General features: G+C 34.4%; 3 protein-coding genes across 12 annotated transcripts; all 3 read right to left on the bottom strand.

Annotated features, from left to right (window-relative positions):
• Positions 1–476: 476 nt before the first annotated feature.
• On the bottom strand, positions 477–9,649 carry PMS1 (DNA mismatch repair protein). Of its 9 annotated transcripts, none has more exons than XR_015178888.1 (11): positions 9,021–9,595; positions 7,230–7,553; positions 5,611–7,028; positions 5,381–5,507; positions 4,873–4,941; positions 4,177–4,250; positions 3,928–3,993; positions 2,294–2,397; positions 1,332–1,513; positions 747–1,098; positions 477–662 (listed from the first exon to the last, which is right to left on the bottom strand). XR_015178888.1 is itself a non-coding variant. In XM_086444116.1 (11 exons), exons 2-11 carry the CDS (start codon positions 9,252–9,254, stop codon positions 985–987), a joined length of 2,712 nt encoding a protein of 903 aa, XP_086300242.1. In that variant the 5' UTR covers positions 9,255–9,285; positions 9,510–9,649; the 3' UTR covers positions 477–984. The 9 variants fall into 9 exon arrangements, 5 of the variants coding, with proteins under 5 accessions (XP_086300242.1, XP_086300243.1, XP_086300241.1 ...); XM_086444116.1 differs by having other exon boundaries at positions 477–1,098; positions 9,021–9,285; positions 9,510–9,649; XM_086444117.1 differs by having other exon boundaries at positions 477–1,098; positions 9,021–9,285; positions 9,524–9,592.
• A 2,387-nt stretch (positions 9,650–12,036) lies between these two features.
• On the bottom strand, positions 12,037–16,827 carry LOC147402452 (T-box protein). The gene is made up of 7 exons (XM_086444114.1): positions 16,265–16,827; positions 14,935–15,012; positions 14,650–14,792; positions 14,366–14,436; positions 14,097–14,192; positions 12,418–12,510; positions 12,037–12,318 (listed from the first exon to the last, which is right to left on the bottom strand). The coding sequence occupies exons 1-7, from the start codon at positions 16,745–16,747 to the stop codon at positions 12,236–12,238; spliced, it is 1,047 nt and encodes a 348-aa protein (XP_086300240.1). The 5' UTR covers positions 16,748–16,827; the 3' UTR covers positions 12,037–12,235.
• Positions 16,828–18,800: 1,973 nt separating this feature from the next.
• Positions 18,801–24,817, bottom strand: TPK1 (thiamine pyrophosphokinase1). 2 transcript variants are annotated; one of them, XM_086444112.1, is made up of 6 exons: positions 24,586–24,817; positions 24,345–24,441; positions 22,349–22,421; positions 21,400–21,501; positions 19,459–19,708; positions 18,801–19,113 (listed from the first exon to the last, which is right to left on the bottom strand). In XM_086444112.1, exons 1-6 carry the CDS (start codon positions 24,716–24,718, stop codon positions 18,992–18,994), a joined length of 777 nt encoding a protein of 258 aa, XP_086300238.1. In that variant the 5' UTR covers positions 24,719–24,817; the 3' UTR covers positions 18,801–18,991. The 2 variants fall into 2 exon arrangements, with proteins under 2 accessions (XP_086300238.1, XP_086300239.1); XM_086444113.1 differs by having other exon boundaries at positions 24,345–24,446; positions 24,586–24,727.
• Positions 24,818–26,806: the final 1,989 nt, after the last annotated feature.

The following is a 26,806-nucleotide window of genomic DNA, read 5'->3' as shown; positions in this document are numbered from 1 at the left end:
TCAAAACTTGTTTCTCATTTGTGATATTTATTGGCGATCATATATTTTATATTATATTGTATATTCAAGCCCAGTGATGATCGAATTCTTGGATGTCGCATTAAGATTTCCAGTGAAAAGATCGTGAGATAAAAGATTTAGTTTAGTGGAATGACTATTAAAACATTATTATAAAAAAAAAAATCAATTAGTTAAAACTAAATCATGATCCCAAAAATAACTTTATCATAAAATAAAAGCTGAATAAATATATAAATATTGCTTAAAATGAAGTCAACTCTAGATTTGAGATAGAGAAATACCATTACAACTGCCAAGTTTACGATACAAACAAAGAATACTCAAGGTCTGAAGATCCCAAAAATCATCCTAAATCGCCTTTTGATATTGTTAGATACTTAGGTGGACATCTTAAATCCAAAATACAAGCTCATGAGGTCAGTTGGACCTAGCAATGGCGTATCGAACACAGAGAGAAAAGGAACCCTTACTATTCAAGGATTTGGATACAATTTTAGTTCCTATCAAATATCAAATGCAGTATTTCAATAGAGCCACACACCTTTGAAACATACATAAAATCATAAATTGCTTACTTTCCATACTTCAAACATCCATCTATAAACAGATATAACGTTGCGCGGAAACCAGGTCCAGCATGCCTATCCATCACATGAAGATCATATCCATTGTTTCTACATTGTGAGAGAAGATGAACATTGTTTCATACAAAATAAATAGATCACCTGGAAACCGATTTCAATTAGTTGGAGGCCAGTGTCACATCCCATTGTTGCTGCTGCCTCTGATAAAAGAGCCCCAAAAGTCAGAAAAATATGGATTGAGTGGGACCCAGTTCTTCAAACCGACTACGAATTGTGGGTTAGGCCTGCCCTAGCAGCCCCAACCCTAGCCTTGCATCCAAACCACCCCCTTGTATAAGGCAACAGCACTGTCAGAGACGACCCCCATTACGAGTTTGGATCATTTCAAGTCCTCTCTTTTGTTGATGGTTGTCAAGTCGAACAAGTGTCGCATTGTTGGCCTACCATGTGGACAATTCCAAGGGGATTTGAGGTCTGCCAAATGCATGAGTATCTGAAGAACAAAAGATGGCGACAAAATGTTAAAAATCCTTGAAATCCCCATGTCTAGTTGTCTTTATATAGATACCTAAAACAAAATAGACAATAGAATTCAGAGTTTATCGCGAACGTAAAGAAATTTATGTATAAACAATGTAACCTACTTGGTTTTCCAAAGTCCTATTGAAGAGTATAAATTGGTAGAATAGTTCAGATTAGAGATCTCATGATTATATAATTGTTTACCTTTTGCATCTCGCTCTTTCCTAGTGAATCTCCAATCATAACAGATGATCGACATGCACGTGATGCCAGCATGGCACGAACTCTTGACGGGCAAATAGAATCTTGAGTGTCCATTTTGTAACTACTCATCATCGAGCACTCCCCATGACTATCAGCAAGAGTAGAAATAAGCTCCTTAACATCTGTTCAAAGAGATGAAGCAAGTTAGTCTTCCAGAAGTCTCTATTTCATATGCATTCACTTTCATGAAAAACTATGTAATGGTTCCAAATCAGCATTAATATAATGAACCAGTGTTCTCACAATAACAACATTGCACAGGCTCATGGATTTCTTCTTTCCAGTCAACAGGTCCTCATCTTGAATAACAAGTGGCACAAAATTGTTCCAATGTTTATTGCTGACCATAAGACCCAATTTTCTAGCCGAGAACTGCTAGAAAAAGAGAGCTGCTATTGGCACCCCAACTTTTACTTATTACACCCCACTTAAAAATAAAAATAAATAAATGTATGGTTGAGAATAAGTAAATTGGAGTGCCATTAGAAGCTCTATCATTTTTTTTTTTTTGTTAGATTTCTATTTTTGGTTTCTATGAGCCCAATCCTAATTGTGAATAACTACTGAAATTGCTCGAATGAGTGTTATAATATTTTGTAATGTTGAGAAAATAACTTGAGCTAAACCTTTGTAATGTTTGAATAGTTTGCTTTAATCTTTAATTCGGGTGTGATAAATAGTTTAAGAAATTGGAGCGTAATACATAAAAGTTGGAGTGACAAAAGCAGCTCTCTAGAAAAATCAGGGAAAATTAATCCCCTTCCCAGAAAAGAATGTGACCCATCAATTAGGCTGGAAAAATGAGCATGTCCACCATATGGATGTTAGGGTTTGATTCTGTTTATGGAACATAAATTCTCCATAAGATAAGAAGCATGTGAAAGCTGTAAAACAAAGATTACCTTCAGCCCCAAAAGTAATGTTTTTACTGAAGGGAACAGCTCTTAATTTAAAACGATGGCCAGGAGGAGCATGCACATCCTCAACCAAAATAAATCCATTTTTCCTAACAATTGCAAATGCCCAAATTTGTATCATCAGCAAGAGGGTGGGAAAGCACCATTTGAAAAACTTAAAAAATAATAATAACAATGATAATAAAATAAACAAAAAAACAAGACCAATAAAACAAAAGATAATTAACATTAGAAGAAACTAAATACATTTGAATAAGTAGAAATGCGATAAAACCAAATTCAATCTAGAATGGACTAAACTAGATCATCGGCAAATTAAGTTGACATTTTCAATAACTCCTATACATTGTTTCGGTTCTCTTTCACTATTTCATCTAAAAGAAGTTGCAAGCAGCTACTGATTGTGTGTGTGTGTGTGTGTGTGTGAGAGAGACAGAAACTCTATTTTATCCCTTAGTATAGATACATATATTATTTTCTTAGTATCTCCATCTCGATCATTTCCAGTCTCCTCTTGCAAGTTTGGTGCCCTCAACCTGCACCAAAACACTCTTTCACATGGATGTTTCTTGAAATTTTTTCGCATGCCCAATCCAGTTAACGACTTTCCTTATTTACCTCTTACAGGAACTATTTCTGATTTCCTCAAATATACTCATTTCTGATTTTGTCCTTCCTAGTCACACACTAATCCGTCTGAACATCCTCATCTTTGTAGTGAATCTTAATGACTTGTCCGTAAATCTTAAATAGAGCTTCATCCTTAAAAGTATCCTACCTAAAGATTCATTGTATTAGTATATATTTTGTCTTGGCCTACTTTTCTTAAAACCCTTAGTTTTCAACATATCCATCCATAGTCGGTGTTTTGAACTTATTCCTCTAGTTTTATCAAGTTACACTACATTACACAAGGGACCCCTCCTTGATACAAGGGAGTTAATCCATCTATAACTAGTGCCAAAAGGTCCAAGCTCAATGCAAATCCCCTGGTATAAACCAATTGTAAATGGAAACGGTTATGTTTCACAGTCAAATTTCTAACATAAGTTAAACCTCAAACACACATATCCTTAATAACACCAATATACTCGTTTGGAACTCCCCTTTTTTCGTAGTATACACCAAACTCAAAACTTCTCCATCAATCATCCAAGTAAAAAGATATCCTCGATGATTGACATTCCAAGCGTGATGTCAAATTGGTTAGTGTGTGTGGGTATAGATGATTATTCTAACTTAAATTAACATCTTATAAAACACATTCGATTCAGAACTAAAACCAAGCACATATACGTAGAGTGCAAACACCCAGAAAATGTGCAACCGCAAAAGCGCATGTGAAAGGTGCTCTTACATTTAGAACCTTATATAATCCTTATAAGCTCTACTTATGAATGAAAGAAAATTTGCCAACTCTAACATAAATCAAACTACAGCATCTGATACAACAATTTCCACAGTGATGAATATAATTAAATGCACATGAAACTCTAGTACTACACAGAAGTTTGGAAAGAAATGCAAAAAAGGATGGTTAAATTTTTTTACAGCAATATAAGAAGTCCTCCGTTTGTACCTAAAATTATGGCATAAAAATATTAAAATGAATATCAAACCTGATTATATCCATATGCATTGAAATGACTATTTCTTCTTCGGGAGATAGTTCCAAGCTCATTGGCCTGGAAACATGAATCGAAAAGAAAAAGAGACTAATCAAATAATTGTCCAACAAAGGACAATTTCATTTAAGTAAAGCAAAAAATGGAAAATGCACAAATACATTAGCCAGCAGTTGACTTTACAGCATTGGATGACGTTGACTTTAATATTAATGAATTTAAGCAAAACAACAAACCCCTTACTGAAGCAAAGGTTGTTGGTTTAAGCTCGTGGATTGTGACAACCGCTCAAAATTGAATTTCTCATCTGCAGCATGCTGAAAATAAGGAACCATGTATCACAATTTTATTTATTTATTTAAAATGATTGTGTTTGGTAATACAATGAAAAGCACACCATCTAGCTAGTTGATAAGTTTTTTAGTATAATAAGCAAATGTAATGGATTTAGAAAAAATCTATAACCTGATCATCAAATCTATTTGTTTTTTTCTTAAAAGGGCAGCAAAACTCAAAATTTGTTTAATAAAAATTTCAGGTACATTTAAGATACGCAAACATTTCCTGTGTACTAGTCATACAGATTTTGCTTTCAGAAAATTTCATATTTTACGACATCAAACCATTTCATATTTTACATGACCAAACCAGCCCCAACACTGAAAAAAGTTTCAAAAGTACCCTTACAATATGCCAAATATTCTAAACCCCAATTTTTTAAATAAAAAAACTGCATTGAACATGAATATATTTCTTGGAGAATTTTGGTCACTCCCCTTATTTCTGATCCTATTTTTGAATATCAAAACAAAACTATGGTCGAATATTTACCATTCCAAATTTTCACAGTACTTATCAACTATTGTTGAGACTCAAAAGGAACATGGTGACAACTGATAAGTTGGAGGGAGTTTACATTAATGGAAAAGAGGAACTTACCTGATCTACGATAAATAGGTCTTGGTCTAGCCTTCCAATGATAAAACCTAGATTGAACTGCCCAATAACCTACGAACAAAACCAACTCTTGAGTGTCAGTAATTTAAGCCATCTCAAAAATAGAATATGCAAGTAAGATACATGAAACACCTTAGTTCGCTAATTTCAATGGATGAAAATCAGGGTCCACTCCTCTATACCCAAGAAGAACTTCTATCCCCCATTTTCAGTTCTAATAACTTATCGCATATGAATATTGGCTAGATAACCAAAGCCTTTCCATTTACAATAAATCATGGTCCACCAACGGAGCTTTGTCCATGTGTGAGAGTGTGCAAGCACACACACATGCATGCTAATAAAATTATTCCTAAATTACGACACATTCTATTGAGTTGAGAATTAAATTACTTAATTGCTTACAATGTTCCATACTTTATATTAACATTATCGCCAAGTCAAGAAAGATCAATTAATTAACAAAAAGTACATAAAAGTATGCGACAACCTTCATTCTGCCAAAATCTTCTTTATTGAATAACCTTTCCAACTCAATAGTTGCCGCAGCTAGAGCCTTTTCTTTTCGCTCCTCGTTTTCTGGTTGTGAAAGCTCTAGTGTCGCAGCAGTATAGCTCCTATGGCATGATCATTAAAATCAAAATGCTGAGAACTTAAAATTATACTGCAAGGTGCGATAAATTGAACTTTTTACTGACAAAACCGTCTCAAGATACTGACCTTTTAATCTTCATTCTTTCATATGTGAAACCATTGGATTGTAATTTAGACTGCCTCATTTGTCTACTTGTTCTTAGGTCCTTGATACTAAACTTCAAAACTGAGCATATCTCTCTACCAGAAGAAGGCATCCGAGCATCCAAAGTCACTTTAGAAGACTGTAAGACAGGGGTTGCGCTTGAAAGATCTTCTGACGTACTCTCTGGACCTTTGCAGGACAAAGCATTCGAAGCAACATCACCAAGAGCAAGTGTTTTGCAATCCTCTTCAAATCCTTCACTCTTTAAATCATCTTCAGCAGAGAGTGGAATTTCAACTTCATTAGACACATGGGCTGCCTCACAACAGTTAGAAGACTCATCTGCATTGACATCAGCAGAATCATCGAGAGATCGTAAAACTGCAGGGTGCATTTCTGAAGTGGTTTTCCTCACTTGACATCGAACTATTTCATTCCTAAGGACGGGCAATTCAGACAATACGGTACTACTATTTTCATGCTTCCTCTTATTTATGGTTACAAAATTCGCAAGTGATGACTGAACAAAGCTTGAACTTTCAAGAGAATCTTTCTGCATTGATCTTAAAGGAGATAGAGCATAATTATCGATTGTAGTCCTAGAAATAGGACTTCTCAATTCCTTAGTGTGATATTTGGGAGAACTTTCAACCTTGTCAATTTTGTGGACTTTCAAAGCGAAATCCTTCCGCATTGGAATTTCATCCTTGTTGTGTACCATTCCCTCTCTTAGGTATGAATCTCGAGACTGCTTTTTGACCACTTTGAGAGGAACCTCCTCCTCAATTTCCGCCTCCATAATGTGTTCTTCAATATCACCACAATCTTTTGGAGATATTTGTTTCAATGGTAAACAAGACTCAGAGCTATGTGCTTCCTTCTTAGGCTCCTCAAATTTATTAGCAGAGTAACTACAGTGATTTGGGGAATAAATCCTTTCTATGGCTTCTCTTAGTGAGCGCATAAGAGAACCTTCATCAGAAAAGAATATTTTTCTTTTATCAGGAGTTACATTGACATCATATAATCTTGTTGGGACAGTGAAGTTCATGATTGCAATGGGATATTGCTTGGAGTTTGAACTCTTATATAATTCATTCACAAGTTTGCTAACTTTAGGCATATCGACTGGTCTACCATTTACAAAAAAGAACTGTCTATCTCCTAAATTACGTCCACTCCCATGCCCGGGCTTGGAAAGGAAACCCTCTACCGTACAGCTATCTGATATACACATGCTCAAAGGCTCTAGACATGTGTAGGTAGTCATGCCAAATACTGTTATGATGTTGTCTTTAATGGAACTACTTCCTTGTGTTTTAAGCACCACGGATTTTACGTTCTTTCCAGTTGTGTTGGTGCAGACTAATCTAACACCTTTTGCGACAAGAGCATATGCCTGAAAATCAGAAAACTAATGAGAAGATTACCAACACAGTTACTAGCCTACTTCAAGGCATCAAATAAGTCCAAAGAGAAACAAGAAAATCTTTCTAAAAAAAACAAAATAAAGTTCTATTTTGTAAATGAAAAGTACAGACAGTGCACATAAAAAATATTTGCTTAAAAAAAGTATAAAAGTTACTGAAGGGTGTCTCACATTCAATAAAGAAATGAGCTTTCCATATTCCCTCCTGATATTGCGACTGAATTCCTTGCTTCGCACCGGCAATGAAGAGAACAACTTCTCAACAGTAACAGTAGTACCAACTTGGCGCGCTGTTTTCTTTTCACATGTTAGTAAACCTGAATGGTCAAAAGTCAAGTGTGTGCCAACTGGTTCATTTTTTGTTCTTGTTTCAACAGTCAAATTCCCTAATGCACAGAGGGAACTCAGAGCCTCCCCTCTAAATCCAAAAGTCGTCAATGACAGGAGATCGGGAAAATCTGCTATTTTAGAAGTATGATGTTTCAGCGCAAGAACCTGCAAGCAGTTAGAACAAAAAACAATGCCTTTTACTAAACAATACAGATTAAAAAATATATATATAGTATCAGAAACAACACTAAGGGGTGTTTGGTTGTGGATTTCAAGAAGTGTGGTGCCAATTTAAATGGCAGGAACACTTTAGGGGTCTCTAGTACCAATTTAAATAACTCAGCATGTGAAAGGAGGATGTTTGCATCAATGTTTTCAGACACTAAGGCAGGGGGTAAGGCTTATGCCTCAAGGCGTAAAGCATAAGCCTCACATGCATGATGTTTTTAATAAATAATATAATATTTAAAAACTAAAATTAGGATAACCAACTCGTATTTATAAATTTCAAATCCACACAATCGGATTTCAAGTTTTAATCCACTACAATAAATAATAAACTAAAAATATTCTTTGAATAGTTGAAAGTCTATACAATAAATAACTATTTTATATTTATTGCAAAAATATATTACAATATTATTTTTGAAAAACTTCATCTGTATAATAATATTAAATACTACATACTATTTTGTATTCAAATTCATTTCTAACAAGTATTCAAATTCATTTCTAAGTGTGTTAATTATTATTGCATACTAGTTGTAACAAAGAAATATGAGGGAAAAAATTCTAAATTCTTGCTTAAAAGAAAAATAAAGAAAGAAAGAAGCAAATAAGCAAAAAAGAAAGAATAAAATAATGAGGAAAAAATACATTATTTATTATATATAAAAAAACAGTGTGTGCTGTATGCCTCAGCTAAGAGGCTTATGCCTTTTAGGTGCCTCATGGTTTGAGGTGTAAGCCTTAGCTGCTTTAAGGTTTGAACCTTATGCCTTAGGGAGTTTTTAATGAGTCGCATCTTTAGGTGTAAGCCTCACACGCCTCTAAAAACACTGATCAGGTCGACAGCCAGTATAATAATTTTTTTTCATACAGATCCAAATTTAATTAATTTAGCTTATGCAAGGAGTTTTATATCTCTAGGTAGATTTGAAATACGAAAAATAATTTATGTTGTCACACCCATTATTAAGAATAGGGAATGATGGTAGTGTTGGTGGTGAATTGGTGATTATGGGACCAATTTAAATAGAATTCAACTTGTGTGGTGCCAATTATATGTTGTAGATAGGTGCACTGAGCAAATTTTCGAACAAAACCCAACACTTGTTACATCCAACAAAAAGTCGGTTTTCACTTGTGCCACTTGCTGGCTTCCCACGCAACATCAACATACACACACACACACACAGATATATATGTTAAAATAAAATAAAAAACTAAATGCCCACTTATGTTGTGAAGAGTGAAGCATCTGAAAGCAGATTCTACAGAACATGTAGCATTCCCAATTGAACTACAAATCTATTCTTGAAAAGTAAAAAAGCCATATAACTACAAATCTATTTTTCATATTTTTAATATGCTTGGAAATGAAACTAAAACCGTAAAATTTGTACAAAATACCTTGAAATTATTAGGTGAAATGCCACACCCATTATCTATAACCTTGAATGATTCTTCACCGTATTCCTTCAATGAAATTTCGATGGTGGTCGCACCAGCATCCAAGCTGTTCTCTACCAACTCCTTCAAAGCAGACGAAAGATCCAGAATCACTTGTCCTGAACAAATGCGGTGGACTACAGACTTGTTTATAGGTTTAATGGTTAGAGAATCAACCGGAGCCACCCCTTCCATGATTACGAGATAAGCTAAATCACATTATCACCTGTTAATGAAAAATTTTGAATCAGTTTTAGCAAAAGTCGCGAAGATTTTCAGAGAACAGAAGAAACGAGTTAGAAACTAACAGAACTCATTCTTCTACGGAAACCCTAATTTTATTTTATTTTTTGAGAAATTTAGATACTTCTATAGAATTTCTGTTAATAAAAAATAGAAATTGATATGAAAATAAGCGAATAATCATTCATGAAGATCAAGATGATAAACCCTAAATCCGCAACCGTTTTTCGCCAGTTTTTTTTTTTTTGCCGCCAAAACTGTTCCCGGGTTCGTTTTCTAGGCTACTTGCTTCTTTTTAGAGCGCGAGACCGGCCTGAATTCTGATGCTTTAAAATAAGGGAAATTATAATGTCACACCAAAATTACTTATAACATATCTCTCTCTTTCTCACTCTCATTTTGGGCATTTTTTTTAAATGATGAATATGTCCCATTCATATTAGTACTTGGACCCACCATAATAACTAATTTTTTTGATCGAGTCCGATAAAAATTGGGTCATTGCGAGTCCTAGTTGAAATTTATGTACGTTTAAAAAAAAAATGAGAAAGAGAAGAGACAAATACGAGAGAGAAGAAAAAGAAAATGTTAGAATTTTAGAGGGTTGATTGAATTTGAAAACACCTTTTAATATTTTTATTGGGTATTGACCTTAAAGTAAAAAAATTCAATTTCATCTTTTGCTTTATTCTTTTTACTTTTTGTGTTAGTTGAAGCATAGTATTTGTCTTGTATTATTTTAGTCCAGTATCGACTAGGAGTATAGTTGATTTGTAGCTCTTATAATATTGTATTTCTATTAACTTTAAAGTTGATTGAGATAATGGATGTCCACGAGTTCACGCTTGCATTCGGGAGTCCAAGAAATAAAGCTAATGTTCTAATTGGGATTTGGATCCATTGTTTCGAGTATTCTTGAATTTAAATATTTTGTTCATTTTTACATTAATTTCCTAGGCCCGTTTTATTTTTAAATTTTCAACTGTTTTTTAAACGTTGGCGTTTTGATTCTTCTAATTTTGTGTTTGTTTTGAACATTACAGAATGAAGAGGTATGTGACTATTTTAAATAGTCACTTCCTCTTTTATATAAATCCACTACTTAGTTGAATTTAATAACAATTCTCTAATCTCATTCTCTCTCTGTTTACTCACTATTTAATCGTCATTATTGAACTTATATTACTTCATTGTGAGGGCAATCAAGTTAGTCGAATTAGAAGTTACATTCCAATTAGAATGCCCCCTTAGAACATAGGTGATTGTATCCCAAAGAGTGAACACCTACATACTAAGGTATTGTAGTAAGGGTGAAATTCGATTTAGGCAGTGCTTCGTGCATGCATCAACCTCTAATTTAAAGTTAAGTATTATTTATTACAGTTAAATCCAAAATTATAAATTTTATTAACTTTTTCTTTCTCTTTCCATAAGAAATCAGTACCTAGTTTCCAACAATTTAAAGTGAATTTTGATTACTAATTTATATGGAGATAGTCTTTAATTTCATGCACAGTGAAAAATTCGATAGTAAGAATTTCAAATTATAACAACATAACGCTTGACTTATATTATTACCCAAGAATCATTTTCTTTAGATGATAATGAAAAAGACAAAACCAAAAGAGACAAATATCGAAAATAAGAATATTCCAATTTCATGTGTCAAAATTATATCCTAAATGGATTAAGTAGTGTTATTTATAAGGTTTACACCTCTGTTGAATCTGCCAAGACTTTTGACATTATAGAAAAATCTTGAAAAGAAATATACACAAAAAAATTTGTTGTTAAGCATTTTCTAGACTTTAAGATGATAGATTCTAAGTCAGTAGTATCACAATCCTAAAACAAATTTACTTCAATAATGCGTAAATCTCCACAAAATACCCATAATAATTAAATCATAATTGCAAATAAAAAATTACAAAACAATCATAAATAAATAAAAATATAATCTCAACTTCGTTCTTCATTTGTTTTTATAAATCATTGAAATAAATTTAAAAAATAAATCTTAATGTTCAAAATTTAGAGTTTATCACTCTTCAATCATCGTTTACCATAAAAAGGCCTTTCAAAACCATTAAATTGTAAGATGAGGCCCAGGGGCCATTAAGAAAGAAAGTTTTTACTAAATCAAATATTTAGATATCACCAAAAAACTTAGGGAATATTTAGAAATAAACCCCTCCACCAGGAAGTAATTTTCCCATACCAAAATCAGTCTATTTGGAGATCTGTAACCTTCCCATTAAATTTGTTCACGTGTGATCTTTAATATATGATTGGATATGTGTCATTTTCGAGTACTTGGATAATATTTAGTTTCGTTGAACCCGAAGGTGTTGACCTAATGGCAAGCCGAGCCTTGAGAAGCTCTTCAGCAAAGAGTAGGTCAAGTGTTTGAACCCCAAGTAGCTATGAATTTCTTGGGACCACCCTCCAGGGTCCTGTTGACCATTTGACTCAACCTGTTGCACATAGGAGTTTACGAGGGGGCAGTGAGTGTGACCGCGTGATTAGTCCCACCCAAAGGATGGGGATACCCACGATATTAGAAAAAAAAAAAAAAGGAAAAAAAAAAGATGATATTTAGTTTAACCAATCAACGTGTTTTTTTAGATTCACAGAGTGGTGGACCCACAAAGTGTGCAACATGGCAATTTAAAAGGTGTGTGCCCGTGTCCATCGAAGTTGGGTTTGGGTAACTAAATCATGGTTTTAGATAAGATTAAGATATAAGTGTCTTGATTCTTGAATAAGCCCTCTCAATTGTCTTGAATCTCAGAATGTGGATCATCTATACAACATATATATCAGCACTTCTCATATAATATAAGGCTTATCATAACATCTCACAACACTGGTACACAAGTATACAAATATTTTATCACGAGCATGTGTCTCTAACAGCAAATGATTTCAGGCTTTCAGCAAATGAAGATTCTGTAATCAGCAACTTTGTCTCCTACATTCAAGTAGTTGACATCAACGACAACATCTCCAAAGTCCTCTGGCATCACCAATAACATTACGTTACGTGGTACATATATAAGCTAGCTAATTCTCAACGTTAAAATAACGACGAAAAGCACAAAAAAAAAATGCTAACCTTCATAAAGGGTCCTTGCATATTGCACATATTCTGGTATAAGATCTTCATATATGATTCCTCCTGGATGGGCATCCAGGACCACCAAGACTCCTACCACCGTGAAGAAACAAAAAAAACTTGAATGTGTTCCAAGACAACGTAAGTGATCATTAATTTCCTATCAAATTTGACTATGGAACTCATTTTGTATCAAATACAACTTTAGTAATGACACATATAGAAAGAAATGATCAAATAGAATTGGTAATTAAGAAATACCCTGAAGCAACCATTTTTGTTACCTTGGTTTTAATATCCATAAAGATGGAATGATTGTTAAAATACTATCATAGAATAATAATAGGATGGTTGTTGTGGATGAGTGGTCTGGAGTTTTATGTGACTGACACATCCCAATAAAATTGAACAAAAAAAATAATAAAAAATAGGCTATGCTTTATGGAGCTGAATGTTGGGCAATCATAAAACATCTTCATAGATTAAGTGTAGAAAACATGATGCTAAGATGAATGAATCAAAGGAGTAAGAAAGAAAAAAAACACATGTTAATGAAAATGTAGGAATAACCCCAATAGGAGATCAACTATGGGAGAATCAATTGAGATGGCTTGGACATATGTAATAACGATCGAGAATATCCCCAACAAAAGAAGTTTCGACATTTGTGAATCTACTTTTTTTGTGGGAAGGGGGGAATAACTATGAAAGTACGAAGAGCTTGGAATGAATGATTATCACCTCTGCCAGAAAAAGCAAGAGCATCATATTAAAATGCATAAGCTAATTGCAGAATTCTCCCACCCAAATATCTCCTAAATGCATGATAAAAAAATGTAAGTTATTTTTTTTTTTATAAAATGAAAATGAATATAAGCCATCAACATTGGAGCACATCTCCATTTGTTTTGGGGAAAAAAATGTAAGTTATTTTTAAATAAATCATTTACATTTTACACCAATTTCTAACTCCAATGCTTCTTTTCATTCCAAATCATTTAAAAGTTTCACTGTCCAGAATTTGGCTGTGACAATCCCATCCTTATCAGGTTGTTTCAGAAAAGTATGGAGGGACTCCTATTTCAGAATCAAAAGAGCTCACATCATATAGTTAGATATGAATTTCCTATGTCTTTTCCTACTAAAGTTTCGCTTAGTCACGCCGTGTGTGCCCCTCCCCACATCACGACACACTCTTATTGAGGATTTCCTAAGGGTATAAACTCAAGTTCCTGTAGCTTATTTTCACTTTTGATCTCAATTTCGATAAACAAGATTTTATATTATGATCTATTAGTTATGATAACCAAAACCATGTATTGAATGTTGGAGTAGGCGTTATCAAAAAAGAAAAAAAAAATGTTGGAGTAGGTGGTAGATTCTTCCATGCCAACATCCTAATTCATCTTCTGAAAAATTCGGGTTAAATAGATGCTCAATGGCCCATTTGTGCATGAACCAACCTGCTTGCATGCCACAAAAAGGTAAACAATGAGGCCCATGGAATAAGTTATTCAATTCAAAGCAATTGGATATGGCCCATCTAGGTGGATCAAGTTATATATGTGTAGTCCGAAGGATATAAAAGTCTTTCACTGCTGTGAACCTAGACAACTTCCCACTAGTTAATTACAGTGGGATGAATTTTCTTGTGATTAGATGTTAGTCGGGAGAGTTACCAGGTGCCACCCAATCTTTGGAAGAATTACTAGGCAAAGGAGCAAGCCAGAGGATGTTCCGCAGATTCATCGAATCATCATACACAACATTAGACCCTGAAAGAAATAAATGTTGTTTAGATCAGCAGCAAAACCTATGCCATTGAAGACAGATAAAGTCCAAACACTCATGCAATCACCCAACCCAACAGTCCAAGCAATAATAAAGTAAAGAAGGAAGAAAGTACGACAAAATTGAAATAGATTGATGTTCTCCAACCGTGGTTTACCTGTTTGACAATAGCCCATGTTGCAAGGGAACACATCCTTGTCATATGCTGGGTATTCTTTGGCATGAAATCTGCCAATATTGGTATCATTGAGTCAAAATCAAATCCTACTAATAAGAAAATCAGAATTTTGTGTTTTAAGATAATAAGCAGTACAAAAGCTTTCCCCTGTAGTGAACAAATTTCATATTTATTTCTTATAAGCCTCTTTTTAAAGGTTTGAATTTTTTCAATGCCTTAAAGGTGTTGCTCTTTCTTATATAAAGGAAGTTTTGCCAACTCACAATATTCCCAGCCTTCCAGAGTCGGAGGCAAGAAAAAGATGACCATGAAAAAAATCGTAACGATTCATTGACACATTCAGCCCCACGGAGGGACCACGCGCAGCAATAAGTTCAAATAAGAACACTAAATATGAGTTCAACTCCTGTACGATGAAAAAATGCAGCTCAATCAAACTCTAATAAATAGCAGAGTAATATCTGAAGGAAATCCTTCTCTACCTATCCAAAAAGAAGACTAACGTCATCATGGAACAGAACCAAGAAGTATGATTATTTGATGCAAACCTCACTTATGAAGCGTCTCCCGTATGGGGTTCTTGTGAGCTCACAGCAATCCTCTTCTGTTCCTTCAACATCAGGTACCTATTAAATTCCTAAATATAATACACATCATTGATCAATGTAGTACATTGTTTTAATTGTGATTTGTGCTTGTCATGGGGTATCTATTACATTCCCGAATACACATCAGTGATCATGTTGTACATTGTTTTGATTGTGAATTTGTGACCGCCATGGGGTATCCTTAATAAATATTTTTTGAAGTTGGATAAGTGAAAGCCGTATTTTCAAAATAAAATAAAATACTTTTATACAGTATGAATTGTCATAGTGAGAAAACACATCTTAAGGAGGAGGATGTTCTTCGACGCACCAGTAATCAACACAAACAAAACAATAGATAACTCTGATTCTGGGCTTAGTCAATCTGGGATTGAACCTCCCGCAACCTAACACCCCTTGCATTGATTTCTTTTGGGTAACAAACACTCCCTTGTTGAAATGAGAGATTCTATTGGCACACCAACATCTACTTACAACACACCAATCCTTTTGAAACTATATGGGCGTTTACATATAGATTGGTGTGTTAATAGAAGCTCATATTGAAAGTGGTGTGAATCTCCATTTCATGCGCTGAATATGACGAAATTCCGAGTTAGGTACACTATTCATTTTCCAGTGAATTCGTCACTTTTGTAATCTACGAATTCATGAGTTCGTCACTTTTATTATCTATGAATTCGTAGATAAAATACCAGCGATATCGTTGGTAATTTATCCATGAATTCGTTGATCATAAAAGTGAGGAATTCACTGGAAAAACATGTTTTGGGGTAAATAGCTTGAAACTATATGGGCATTTACCTATAGATTGGTGTGTTATAAACAACAGTTGGTGTCTTAATAGAAGCTCATTCTTGAAAGTGGAATTCGAAACACGAGAACTTCTATTGCCACACCAACTTCTTTTCTCTTATAGTACGTAGATGTATTATGAGAAAAGGTTGGTGTAAGAGAAAAATCTCTAATGCAAAACCACTGTAACCAAGTTCGGATTCCGCAATTATTCGGTAGAGGGTTCAGTTCAGTTAATTCGGATAATCGACAACAAAAAAAAAAAATTGGGAAAATTTCGGAATGAATGTTTTTGTTTTTTTTTGGGTTTCATCCCAAAAACCTGTCTTTTCCATGATATTTGAATCTTAAAGAAAATAAAATTTGGTAGAAAAAGAGTAATTTTTTTACCATATTCAGCAATTAATCGATTAATTTGTGGATTTAGTCGTTATTCGTTGATTTTTACAAATTTTGGGGGGGAAAAGAAACTAACAGGCAACATAGTCGGATCTAGGGCTCTGTGAATCGCGGCTGGATCTCCACCAGAATCAACAGCAAGACGGGCGAGTTCCATCACAGGCGTTGGAGGCCACCAAACGAGCTCATCTTCAAGTGTCTTACTCTTAGCAGAGACAATATTCTCCATCGATCTCTGAAGATCATCTTCGACAACAACTCTCCTCCGGATCGAAAATTTCTCGAATTTAGTATTAGAGGAGATTGGAGAAAAGGGTACGAGAAACTTCAAGCAAGATCTAAGTTTCTCGGATACCTTTGCGTTGATTCGGGAAGCTTGGTCTTTGCTTCCGAGAAGTAAAAGAAGATCTGTTGCGGATGCTTTGGGAGACGAAGAAGCTTTAATGAAAGAAGAAGAAGAAGAGAAGGTTTTATGGAGATGGAATGAAGAAGAAGAAGAAAGTGTAACAGAGAGGGAGATTACGAACATGAACTTGAGAGGGAGAGATGGATTTCTCATCTCATCTCATCTCTCTCTCTCTCCTTACTGGTATTTTATTCGACGCAGAGGCAGAGCTGCTTGGATGGAGTTTTGATTAGAAAAATTCTGAACAGACTTATTTTGACACTGTGTTCAACACTGTGGTGACGTGTCAGTGTGTAGAGAACCATAATATGTGGATTTGTAAGTCGATAAAAAGTAATCTATGATTCTCTGTACACTTCATGTCAGCGCAGTGTAGAAGTGAGTCAGTTTAGAACGACTCTTTGGATTGAAAAAGAATTTCTTGACTTGAGTCAAATGGTCGGTACTTAGAGAAAACCATCGAAAAAAAAAAGTCCTCAAATTTGTTTCCAATAAAATATTTTGTTCAAAGTTATACATGTTGAGCACGCTTTGAATAACAAATTTTAATTTGTAGAAAGAGTATATTATATTTTAACCAAAAAGGTAAAAAAGAAAATAAAGAAGAATGACCTCTTTTTATTAACAATAAAATTGAAAGAATAAAGTGTGTGTTTAGTAACACTTCTAAAGTCTAAATGGAGGTGATCCACCTATATAATTCAGATTTTAGAAATTTTATTTTTATTTGTTTCGTTTTGAATTTTAAAATTAAAATTCAAAAATTTTGAATTAAGAATGGAGGGGGGGGGGGGGGGGAGGCGTTTGATAAAACTTATAAAGTCTGATTTCTAGTTTCAGACTTCAGAAGTGTTATCAAACATAGTCTAAAATATTTTAAAACGCATTTTACTTTCTACGGGTCTAATTAACTGAAAAAAAAAAATCCAATTTAAAAAAAGAAAAAGAAAAAACAATTGGCCTATTGATTTAACCTATGACCCAATCGGTTTCGGGAAAGGATTGATCTAAATTTTGAGTGATTTTCAACATAGTCTTTCACAATCTGTGATTATTTGAAATACCCTTGTGCTTTGAAATTGAATCTATGTCCCCTTGGCCTAAGGTATTCTCTTGTAAACGAATGAAAAATGATTAAACGATTTTAATTATTAAGTCGAAATGAATTGCCCTGGGAAAATGACATTACAACACTCTAAAATTTATGCTTTGATTATATTTAAAATAATTAAATAAATAATCATTTTGACTTAGTCAATGTTTTAAAAAATAGACCTTAATTGAACTTTTAAATTTTACATTTAAATCCAACATAGAAAAATGTATGGGATCATGTTTTTGAAGTTGAAATTACCTGATTTTGGGAAGAAATAAAAAATACTTACTTAATATTTGATTTTCGGGTGTGATCTTGATTTCTGAGTCAAGTACCACTTTGGACCGACCTAATAAATTATATGGGTTAACTACTAGTCCAATTTTTAAAACATTGTGTATGGGGCTAATTGTCCACTGGGTTGAACCTATAATCAAGCATCCTCTGGGGTGTTGCCACATATTCAAGATAAACAATCAATGAGGGCAAAACTCTAATCAAATAAATTCATCAATCTCAAATTTACTTGATTTTCCGAGTTTTCTGTGGAATAGTACATTAAGATTTGCCCCAATTTAAGAGTCTTTTAGGCTGTTTGAAGTGAGAAGTGAAGAGAAGAGAAGAGGAACACAATTTCTCTCAACCATGGTTGGATTGACGGGAGAGAACTTGGGACAACTTCGAAATTTTAAAATTATCTTAAAAGAGATTTAGGGCAGAATTAGCATTATAAAATATTTTAAAAGGATTTCTCTCGTCTTCTCTCCCTACTAAACAATCCAAACAAGTGAAATGGAGAGAGACTCATTTACTTTCTCTTCTGTTAAAACCAAGCCACATGGGGTCTGACTTTAGCTTAAAAGCATATCTTAGAAGAGTCATTTGGTGATCGGGTCCAGCTTGCCCAAGGATGGAAATTTTATGAAAAAGATTTTCCCGAAGGAAAATGCTAAAGTGACTGCACTGGATGAGTGCATAGATGCTTTCAACCAAGATACAGGGTGAGAAAAGCATCAACAGTTCTGTGCATACCCTCCATGTCATCTTAGTGTTGCAGACTCTTTCTTTAAAACTTTAAAGAACTTCAACACCCGGCAACCAAGAACATAATTCAACCAAAATCTCTAGTTCACTTTCATTCTTTTATTTATAAAAGCCATTAAAGATGGGCATAGACATGAATCAAATACCTGTTCAAAAACAAATGGTAAAAAGAGAATTATCTTAAACTTCAAATTCATCATGGTTCTTGTAATATAGAATTAAGAATATTTAAGAGGAAAAAATTATCTTCTTTTACTTCAATTGGGTTTTTGAATGGATATTGTCCACAGAAGATCTGAATCTGACTGAACTGTGATCTTGTCCTCCTGCACTATGTTTGATGTACTAATCAAACCACCAAATTTCATCTCTGTGTCATCTGGAAATCAAATATGTTTCAAAAAAAAAAAAAAAAAATTAAATGAGAACAAATTTTTATCAGCAAAATTATAATCAGAGTAAGAAATTTAACACTAAGTTAAAAACAAAAAAAAAGTTCAACTGAAAGTACAGCCAACCTATCAAGTGGTCGCTGATTGGAATTCTAATTTTTTTAATTTTTATGGGTTACTTGAACCCAATGTTGCTTTGCAATGTGTCAAATCAACAGCACTTTGGGTCTAAGCCCATGATCAGAAACTAATAACTTTGCTTAAAGATAAGGAAAATAAAATATGATAAATATTTGTTATCCAATAATGATTAAAAAAATTAATATACTTACTGAGATCCCACTGGAGTCCAGTGGTTGTGGTTTTTGAAGACGACGTTCCAATGGGGATTAGACCACAATGTGGGCCCTCAACAGATGACAGGATATGGATCTCGTGATGGTGGTTCTTCGGAAGAAGTTGGATGAGACAATCTTCAGATAAAAGAACTATGCGAATGTCTGAGAAACGACAAAGAATATTGATGTTTGCAGCCTCGTGATCAAACCGCCCACCAAGTGCTCCCGCAACAAGAATGCATAACTGCAATTTAAGCATGCATTGAAAACAAATGAGGCACTGCATAAGAGTATAATACAGACCATGCTAATTTAAAAGGGAGACACTGTTATCTAAGAAAAACAGAATAATGTGTGCACTGGTCAAGACAAACATCAACTAGTGTGAACTTTACAGAGTATAGAAAAGGGTTCTGTTTGGAATGTCCATGCAATACTATCTGCTTGAGTTTTCAGAAATAAGGGTAAATGGAGAGTCTCCCAGATTATCAAGGAAATCCAGGATCCGGTATCGCCTCTGAACATATCAGTTTTCTTGAGTACCACGATTGGTTAATGATGTAGCAGTTGATCACTTAGGTAATGAAGTTGTAATCTTTTAAGTATCAGTCTATTTAAGAGAGAGCGAAGGCTAATTTGCAAGAAATAGTTTTGAAGGGAAGATAAACGAGTTCTATTACAAAGAGCAAATCAATCCAACAACCTTTGCCGCACTTCTCTCTCCTTTTCTCTCTCTTAGGCTCAGCAGACTGTGAGCCCTATTTCATGTGAGAATGACATCTGATTAAGGCCAGGGTTAAGGCAATGGACTGATTGAAAAGGAGATTGTGATGATAGTCTTTAAGATCGTGAGGTGATGTCATCACCATGCAATGACGCTAGGTTTGCTGTAATTTGACAAATTTGTTATGCTAGTAAGAAAATCTTGTCCTTAGCATCCCATGTTTATGTTGTATTGGCAGGGTTTGAGCTCTTCAGAAATCTTGGGTCCTACATTTCAAAATCTAGAGTTCTCTAAGTCGGAGGAGGCGAAGGGTATGTGTGGTGCTTTTGGCTGACTGTACAGTGTGTCACTATTTTTTGGTGTAGTAGAATCTGTACCATCCAATGCACTTATTGTAAAAAAATTGGCCCAATGTATTTCGAAGGGTTAATATCATCTACTGTTTTACTTTTGCAGTGAATCTTGCTTGACAGATGTTCATCTCTGCTGAATCCTTTCCCTGATTGTGTAGGTTTTTCTCCTATATTTCTATTTTTATTGTTATTTGGTTTTGCATGTTTAATTAAATTGACGTATGACATCACGGACCAAACATAACAACCTGACAATTGAACTATCCAAACAAGAACAGGTCAGGTTAACATTTCCATGGAAGGTAGGGATTGTAAAAGTGGGCATGAGCTTGTCATGGGGTCATCTTCTTCATATTTTGGTTTTATTCTCCTTATAGATTAGAGATTTTCTTTTCATATCTTGAATACCTCTTTTTCCCTATCAGTTTATATTACTTTCTTTTGCTACCAACCTAAAAAAATAAACATCTATTTTCAAAAAATACACAAGAAGAAAATGTACAAAAGCAGTGAAATGTTTGTTGGTGTCGGTTTATTCATTGGGTGTGTTTTTGCATATTTGTAGAGTAAGTAAATTTTCCAAAAAGAGAACACTTACTCTTGCATCCAAATGACCATCTGAACATGGTTGTCATTGAGATCAAAACACTCTTAAAAGTGAAATTTTCACATTACACCGGATTAAAGAAACAAATAGAATGGGACAATAAAGAATTCAGTACTTGCAACTTAAATATAACATTATATTATATATAGTAAAATAAAATTGAGAACTTCCACGAAGAGAGTAAATAGCACAAAAGGAGGGAAAATCATGCTTAACAAGACAACCTCCTAAAAGATTGCCCTGTCACTTACATTAGATTTGTCCAAGTTTGCTATGGAGTCTTGGATAAAAGCTACACACTTGTGTAGATCTGTAGAGTCCTGATCATATGATTCATCAACTATTTTGGCTCCCTGCAATCCAAGTGCAAACATAAACAACCAAAGAATTAAGGTCAAGTCAACAAATGAATAGATGCATGGTGGCGGGCTATGATAGCAGCTGAGGGTACAGGTGAAGTGAAAGGACATGCTGGCATTGTGTAGAATGGTTTTAAAAAATAGATATAAAGTGGTTATAGAAGTAACAAGCATTTCCCATCACGGTATGCATAACGCACCATAATAGAGCTCATTTGCTGTAATGGTTTTTTCCAATGCTATTTTTAGCATACCTTTTTCAAAAATAAGGTTTCAACATTAAACAATGCTATTTAATTATTTTTATTTTTATTTTAAACAAATGGTTGTCATACAGTATGCTCATGCCCAAAGACCAACGTCATTGGTCTGTTCGAGAATACCAATTTTTGTGTTATCCACGCTAAGAGGGTGACAATATGCCCAAAGACATTAACTCCTCTCTCAGTACTCTTAAAGCAACTACTATTTGTGATATCTATTTTTTTTTTTTAAACTACTATTTGAGATATTTTACTTTCATAAGATCATTTTTGGTGTTCTTGTGTATTGTGCATGAATTTAGGTTGAGAGAGAGAGAGAGGCAGAAACTAGTCTTTTCAATTGGTCTTTTAAAATGACCAAAACACCAAACTAAAGTAATATGTGAGCATTCCACATAAAGGGCATTTCTTCTTATTATTTCATTGTTTTTCTATTTTTCTAAAATTAAATGTACAGGGCTGCTTGACTCCATTAGTCATGAGTTGGCAAGTTATGAACATAATTCTTGGGGGGGAAAAAATGATTCAGTATTATGTAAACAGCAGGAATCAAGTGCTTCAGCAGAAGGTAGCTTTACCAAATTCGAATAGAAAGCAGTAACTTCTTTTCTAATTGAATCCATGTCTCCTTTGATCACATCTGGCCTGTACCTGGAATAAGCAAATAGACAACATTTCAAAAAAAAAAAAATCAATTGTGAAAAACAATGACCCTTTCTCTCACATACAACAGAGTAAGCCATAACTCAAAGTTGAAGCATCGGATTCTGATAACAAAACTCTGAGAATTCTGGAAATTATTCATAACAATGATCCAGTGGTCCCTGGTTCCAATATTGTTTCTCATCAAATAAAGCTGTAAAATAAGAGTCAAACCAGGCCAACCCATTTGTTCAGACCTGACTCAAACTACGACTGGACATGCATTTTGTATCCATCATGTCATTTCGGGGTTGATGATTAAGATCCAATTTATAATTGGGTAAGCTTTCAATTTGACCAATCCTGATCCCAACCAGATCAACCCCATTATAGCCCTACAGTATGGATGTGGGAATCTAGATAGTCCACACTGATCCGGCGTATGAAACAACATTGACATGCATCAAACTGAAAGAAGTTGTTTAAACGCATTCATGGGAAGCTCCTACAGACTCGTGAATTACTATACTGCTTAGAGGAAGAAAAAAAGACATTTTGTGGGCCATGGAAAGGTGTTTTCCACTGTTTTTCATTTTTCTAGGTTGGACAACTGTGAGAAAGAAACGTGGGTCCTTTGGATTTAGATGTTGAGGGGCCTTGTCTACACCTAGGAGATCTTCTAAGCTCACGAGTACCTCCCATGTCCATCCAAACCCTCCAAGATCATCCATATGATACCAATAAGATTTCTTTAGGATCTTCATATCCAGATCAAATATGACAACCCCAATTCGAACAATTCAAATAGAAAAATCCAATACCCTTCACACTACGGGTATGTTTGATTGCATGGAAAGTCACTTTCCATGGAATTTGAAATCCATGGAAAATTAGTTGTGGAAAATAGGTAGGGTTGGAAAATCAAATTCCATTGTTTGATTTCACTTGGATAAAATCATGGAAAAAATATGAGAAAAAATAAGAAGAGGAGAAGGAGGATGTGGCGACGATGAGGGCGACGGTGGCGGCGACGACGGCGGCGGTGGCGGTGGCTGCTACGACGACGATGGTGGAGGCGGTGGCGGCGACGACGACGACGACGGTGGCGGCGACGACGATGAAGGTAAGTGAGGAAAATGGGGGGAGAACTTGGTGGTGGTGGTGGTGGTGGAGGAGGTGAGGGATGGAGAAGAAGAAAAATAAGAAGAGAGAGAGAGAGAAGGTGGTCGGAGACGGAGCCGACGGCGACGGCGATGGTGACGACGGCGATGACGACGACGGCAAGGTTAGTGTAATGGTGGTGGTGGTGGTGGTGGTGGTGGTAGTGGTGGTGGTAGGGAATAATTGATGATGGAAAACATGGGTGGATTTCATTTTCCCACCTATATGGGTGGGAAAGTGAAATCCATGATTTAGTGGACTTTTTGAATGGGGTGGAAAATGAATTCCATTTCCATGTGCAATCAAACACTTGAAAAATGTCATTTTCCATGGAAATTGATTTTCCACCTTATTTTCCATGTGCAATCAAACATACCCTACATTTTTTTTGAGCATTTGAGCCATCATGTTTTCAAAACTGACGGAGGATAGATCCACAAAAAACCCCAATTTGAAATTTTGAAATTTGAAAATCCTATACCTTTTGCACCACATTTTTCTTTTTCAAGCATTCGAACGGTCCTATATTCAGAATTCGCAGAGCTTCGATTACATTCTAAATGATAAATTCAATTGCCATTTCATGTATCGTAAATTCTAATCAAGACTGAATTTTAGTTGTCAAAATTAAGTCACAAACCCTAAGAGAATAAATTAAGACTCTAGAATTCACATAATTTGAAGATCCAACAACATAAAAAACAGTCAACAATTCAATTTCTGCCTTAAATTCAAGAAAAATAACAGAAAAAAAAAAATCATAATAAAGACCTGTTTCGGACATCAAGAGGATCCTCATGAGGGAACAGCTCTGGCATGTCATCGTAAACTCGATTCGCTCCTCCATCTGCGCACACACGTAGCTGTGCTGCTCTACATAAACACCAAATCGTATCACTTCAAATCCAGATTAACAGCAGAAAAAAAAAAATCCCAAAACCAAAAAAAAACCTAGAAGAAGAACAAAACAAAAAAAATAAATCCCTGAAGAGAGAATGAGAGCCAGACATACCATGCTTCCACAACAGGGGAGTGAATCGAGGGAGGCGTTGGTTAAGCACAACAAGGGCGTAGGTTAGACGGGGTTCGTTGTCTGCGGGGATTGAAGGAAGAAGAAACGTAGAAGAATGACGCATCAGTTCCATGGCTAACCTGCGCAGTTGGAACTTGGAAGAAGATCTTTAGATATTTTCTATCGCTTTTCTCTGTGGTAGGTAACAATGACAGGTCCAGAGAACACAAGAGTTGCCTAAATTTAAAGCAAATAATCTATTACTTGACTTGACCACGTTTGTTCCGGGGGAAATCTTTCAAATTAGGGTAATTAGATATAGCCCTCCTATTTTTGGTAAATGTTTGAGATACCCTTACATTTTCTGACAAACCCTTTGACTGTAGTACCAATTAATAACTTAGAATGACTAAAATGCCATACTCTTTCAAATTAGGGTAATTATATATAGCCCTCCTATTTTTGATAAATGTTTTAAATAACCTTATATTTTCTGACACACCCTTTGACTGTAGTACCAATAAATAACCTAAAATGACTAAAATGCCATAATCTTCATGATCTTACAAAAAAATAAGAGCCATGATAAATTGATGACAAAACATGTGGTCTGTACACGATTGACATGACAAGGGCACAGAACCATAAATCTCTTTCTTCGGTATATACAAGGGAAAAGATCAATGGTTATGTGCCCTTATCACGTCAATCACATACAGATCTCGTATATTTTGTCACGTCAATTTATCATTAATCTATAAACAGTCCTTCAAGGTTAATCATATTTTAGAAATCATTATCATCAACCATTAAAAAAATGAGTTCATCCTTTACATTACACACAATTTGATTAATTACTATTTGAAATTATTAATTAATAAAATAAATACAAAATTTATCATAAATGATGCACCAATTAAATAAAGATTGAAAACAATGGAATTTGTGAGAAGAATCTAGAGTTTTTTTTTTCGAAAAAAAAAAATATATCAAAGATTATTGAATAAATCATGTTTTATGTTTAAGAGAGAGATTGTTGGATGAATCTTAAAAATAAAAAAAATTGAGCTCAAATATTTTTTACAACAAATTGAAGATAGGGGCATTTAAGTCATTTTCAATATAAAAATCATGGTCAATGAGGGCTTATCATCAGTTTGTAGCTACAGAGGGTATCTCAAGTATTCATGAAAATCCATAGGGGTGAGAGGGTATCTCAAGTATTCATGAAAATCCATAGGGGTGTCTCTAAATTAATGTTTGAAATAAATGGGTAGTTATAGTTTCGTCGAAACTTTCCAAGATATTATTACTCAACGTTGTAGAAATCCAATCTACGCCATCAAGCAGCGTTGACCAATCTATTCATCTTCCGTTGAAAATTTGAGCTGGTCCAAGATATCGGGTATTGACACGCCATTGTGTATCCCGATGAAAAAAAAAAATCTATGGTACTGGCATATCCCACGTCAGAAGAGTATTTTGAGTATGTCACATGGGGTGTCAGATTACCACTCAAAATAAAATAAATGGTGATTTGAACATGCCTCAATTTCAACATGTAATATTAAAATAAATTAAAATAAAAAATTGTTGATTAATTGTCTTCTACAACATAATTGCACGCCACCTAAGGACCATTTGCACTCCGTCGTTTTAAATAAACACTCCACTATTACAATTACACTCTAAAAATAAAGATTCTGCTTGTTTGCACCGTAGACAAACGCAAACAGAAACGTTTACATTTATTTGCGGGATGTGGGTGCTTGGATGGTAAAATTCAGGTGAGCCTCATCGTAAAGCAATACAAAACTTAATTAAAATTATAACAAAATCTCCGTAAAGTGTTGCGGAGAAAATACCTCCACAAAAATGTATGTTATGTTAAGTTTCATTTTCTCTCTCTCTCTCTCTCCCCGCTCTCTCTGATTGTCCCCAACTTCTTAAACATTACCCAATGTTAATATAATTATTATTTAAATAAAAAATTGTGAGATAGAATCTTACTAGGAACTAGTTTTTATTTATATTTTAAATTTGAAAAAAAAAAAAATTTTAAATATTGACATTTTTTAAAATATAAGAAAAACGATGGATAGAATCCTTACCTCGTTAATTTATATTTATTTTTTATAAATTAAAAAAATATATTTTTTCATTAGATGTAGGTTATTAAAATGAGTTTGAGGCAAGTTACATTAGGCACTATTAGTGCTAA

This window comes from Akebia trifoliata, chromosome 5, assembly GCF_017979445.1.
Source record: "Akebia trifoliata isolate Shusen 1 chromosome 5, ASM1797944v1, whole genome shotgun sequence".
Lineage (NCBI taxonomy): Eukaryota > Viridiplantae > Streptophyta > Magnoliopsida > Ranunculales > Lardizabalaceae > Akebia > Akebia trifoliata.
This window is presented reverse-complemented; position numbering and strand designations above follow the sequence as displayed.

Coding starts and splice junctions, on each gene's coding strand:
- PMS1 (XM_086444116.1), bottom strand. CDS start 9,254: ATGGAAGGGGTGGCTCCGGTTGATTCTCTAACCATTAAACCTATAAAC. Junction 4,942..5,380: donor AAGATTTTGGCAGAATGAAG/GTTGTCGCATAC, acceptor TTTTGTTCGTAG/GTTATTGGGCAGTTCAATCT. Junction 2,398..3,927: donor ATGCATATGGATATAATCAG/GTTTGATATTCA, acceptor TGCAATTGTTAG/GAAAAATGGATTTATTTTGG.
- LOC147402452 (XM_086444114.1), bottom strand. CDS start 16,747: ATGAGAAATCCATCTCTCCCTCTCAAGTTCATGTTCGTAATCTCCCTC. Junction 14,193..14,365: donor CATGGGCTATTGTCAAACAG/GTAAACCACGGT, acceptor TATTTCTTTCAG/GGTCTAATGTTGTGTATGAT. Junction 12,511..14,096: donor CAAAGATTGGGTGGCACCTG/GTAACTCTCCCG, acceptor TCACGGTGGTAG/GAGTCTTGGTGGTCCTGGAT.
- TPK1 (XM_086444112.1), bottom strand. CDS start 24,718: ATGGAACTGATGCGTCATTCTTCTACGTTTCTTCTTCCTTCAATCCCC. Junction 22,422..24,344: donor CCTCTTGATGTCCGAAACAG/GTCTTTATTATG, acceptor TGCTTATTCCAG/GTACAGGCCAGATGTGATCA. Junction 21,502..22,348: donor CTGCTTTCTATTCGAATTTG/GTAAAGCTACCT, acceptor CTTGGATTGCAG/GGAGCCAAAATAGTTGATGA.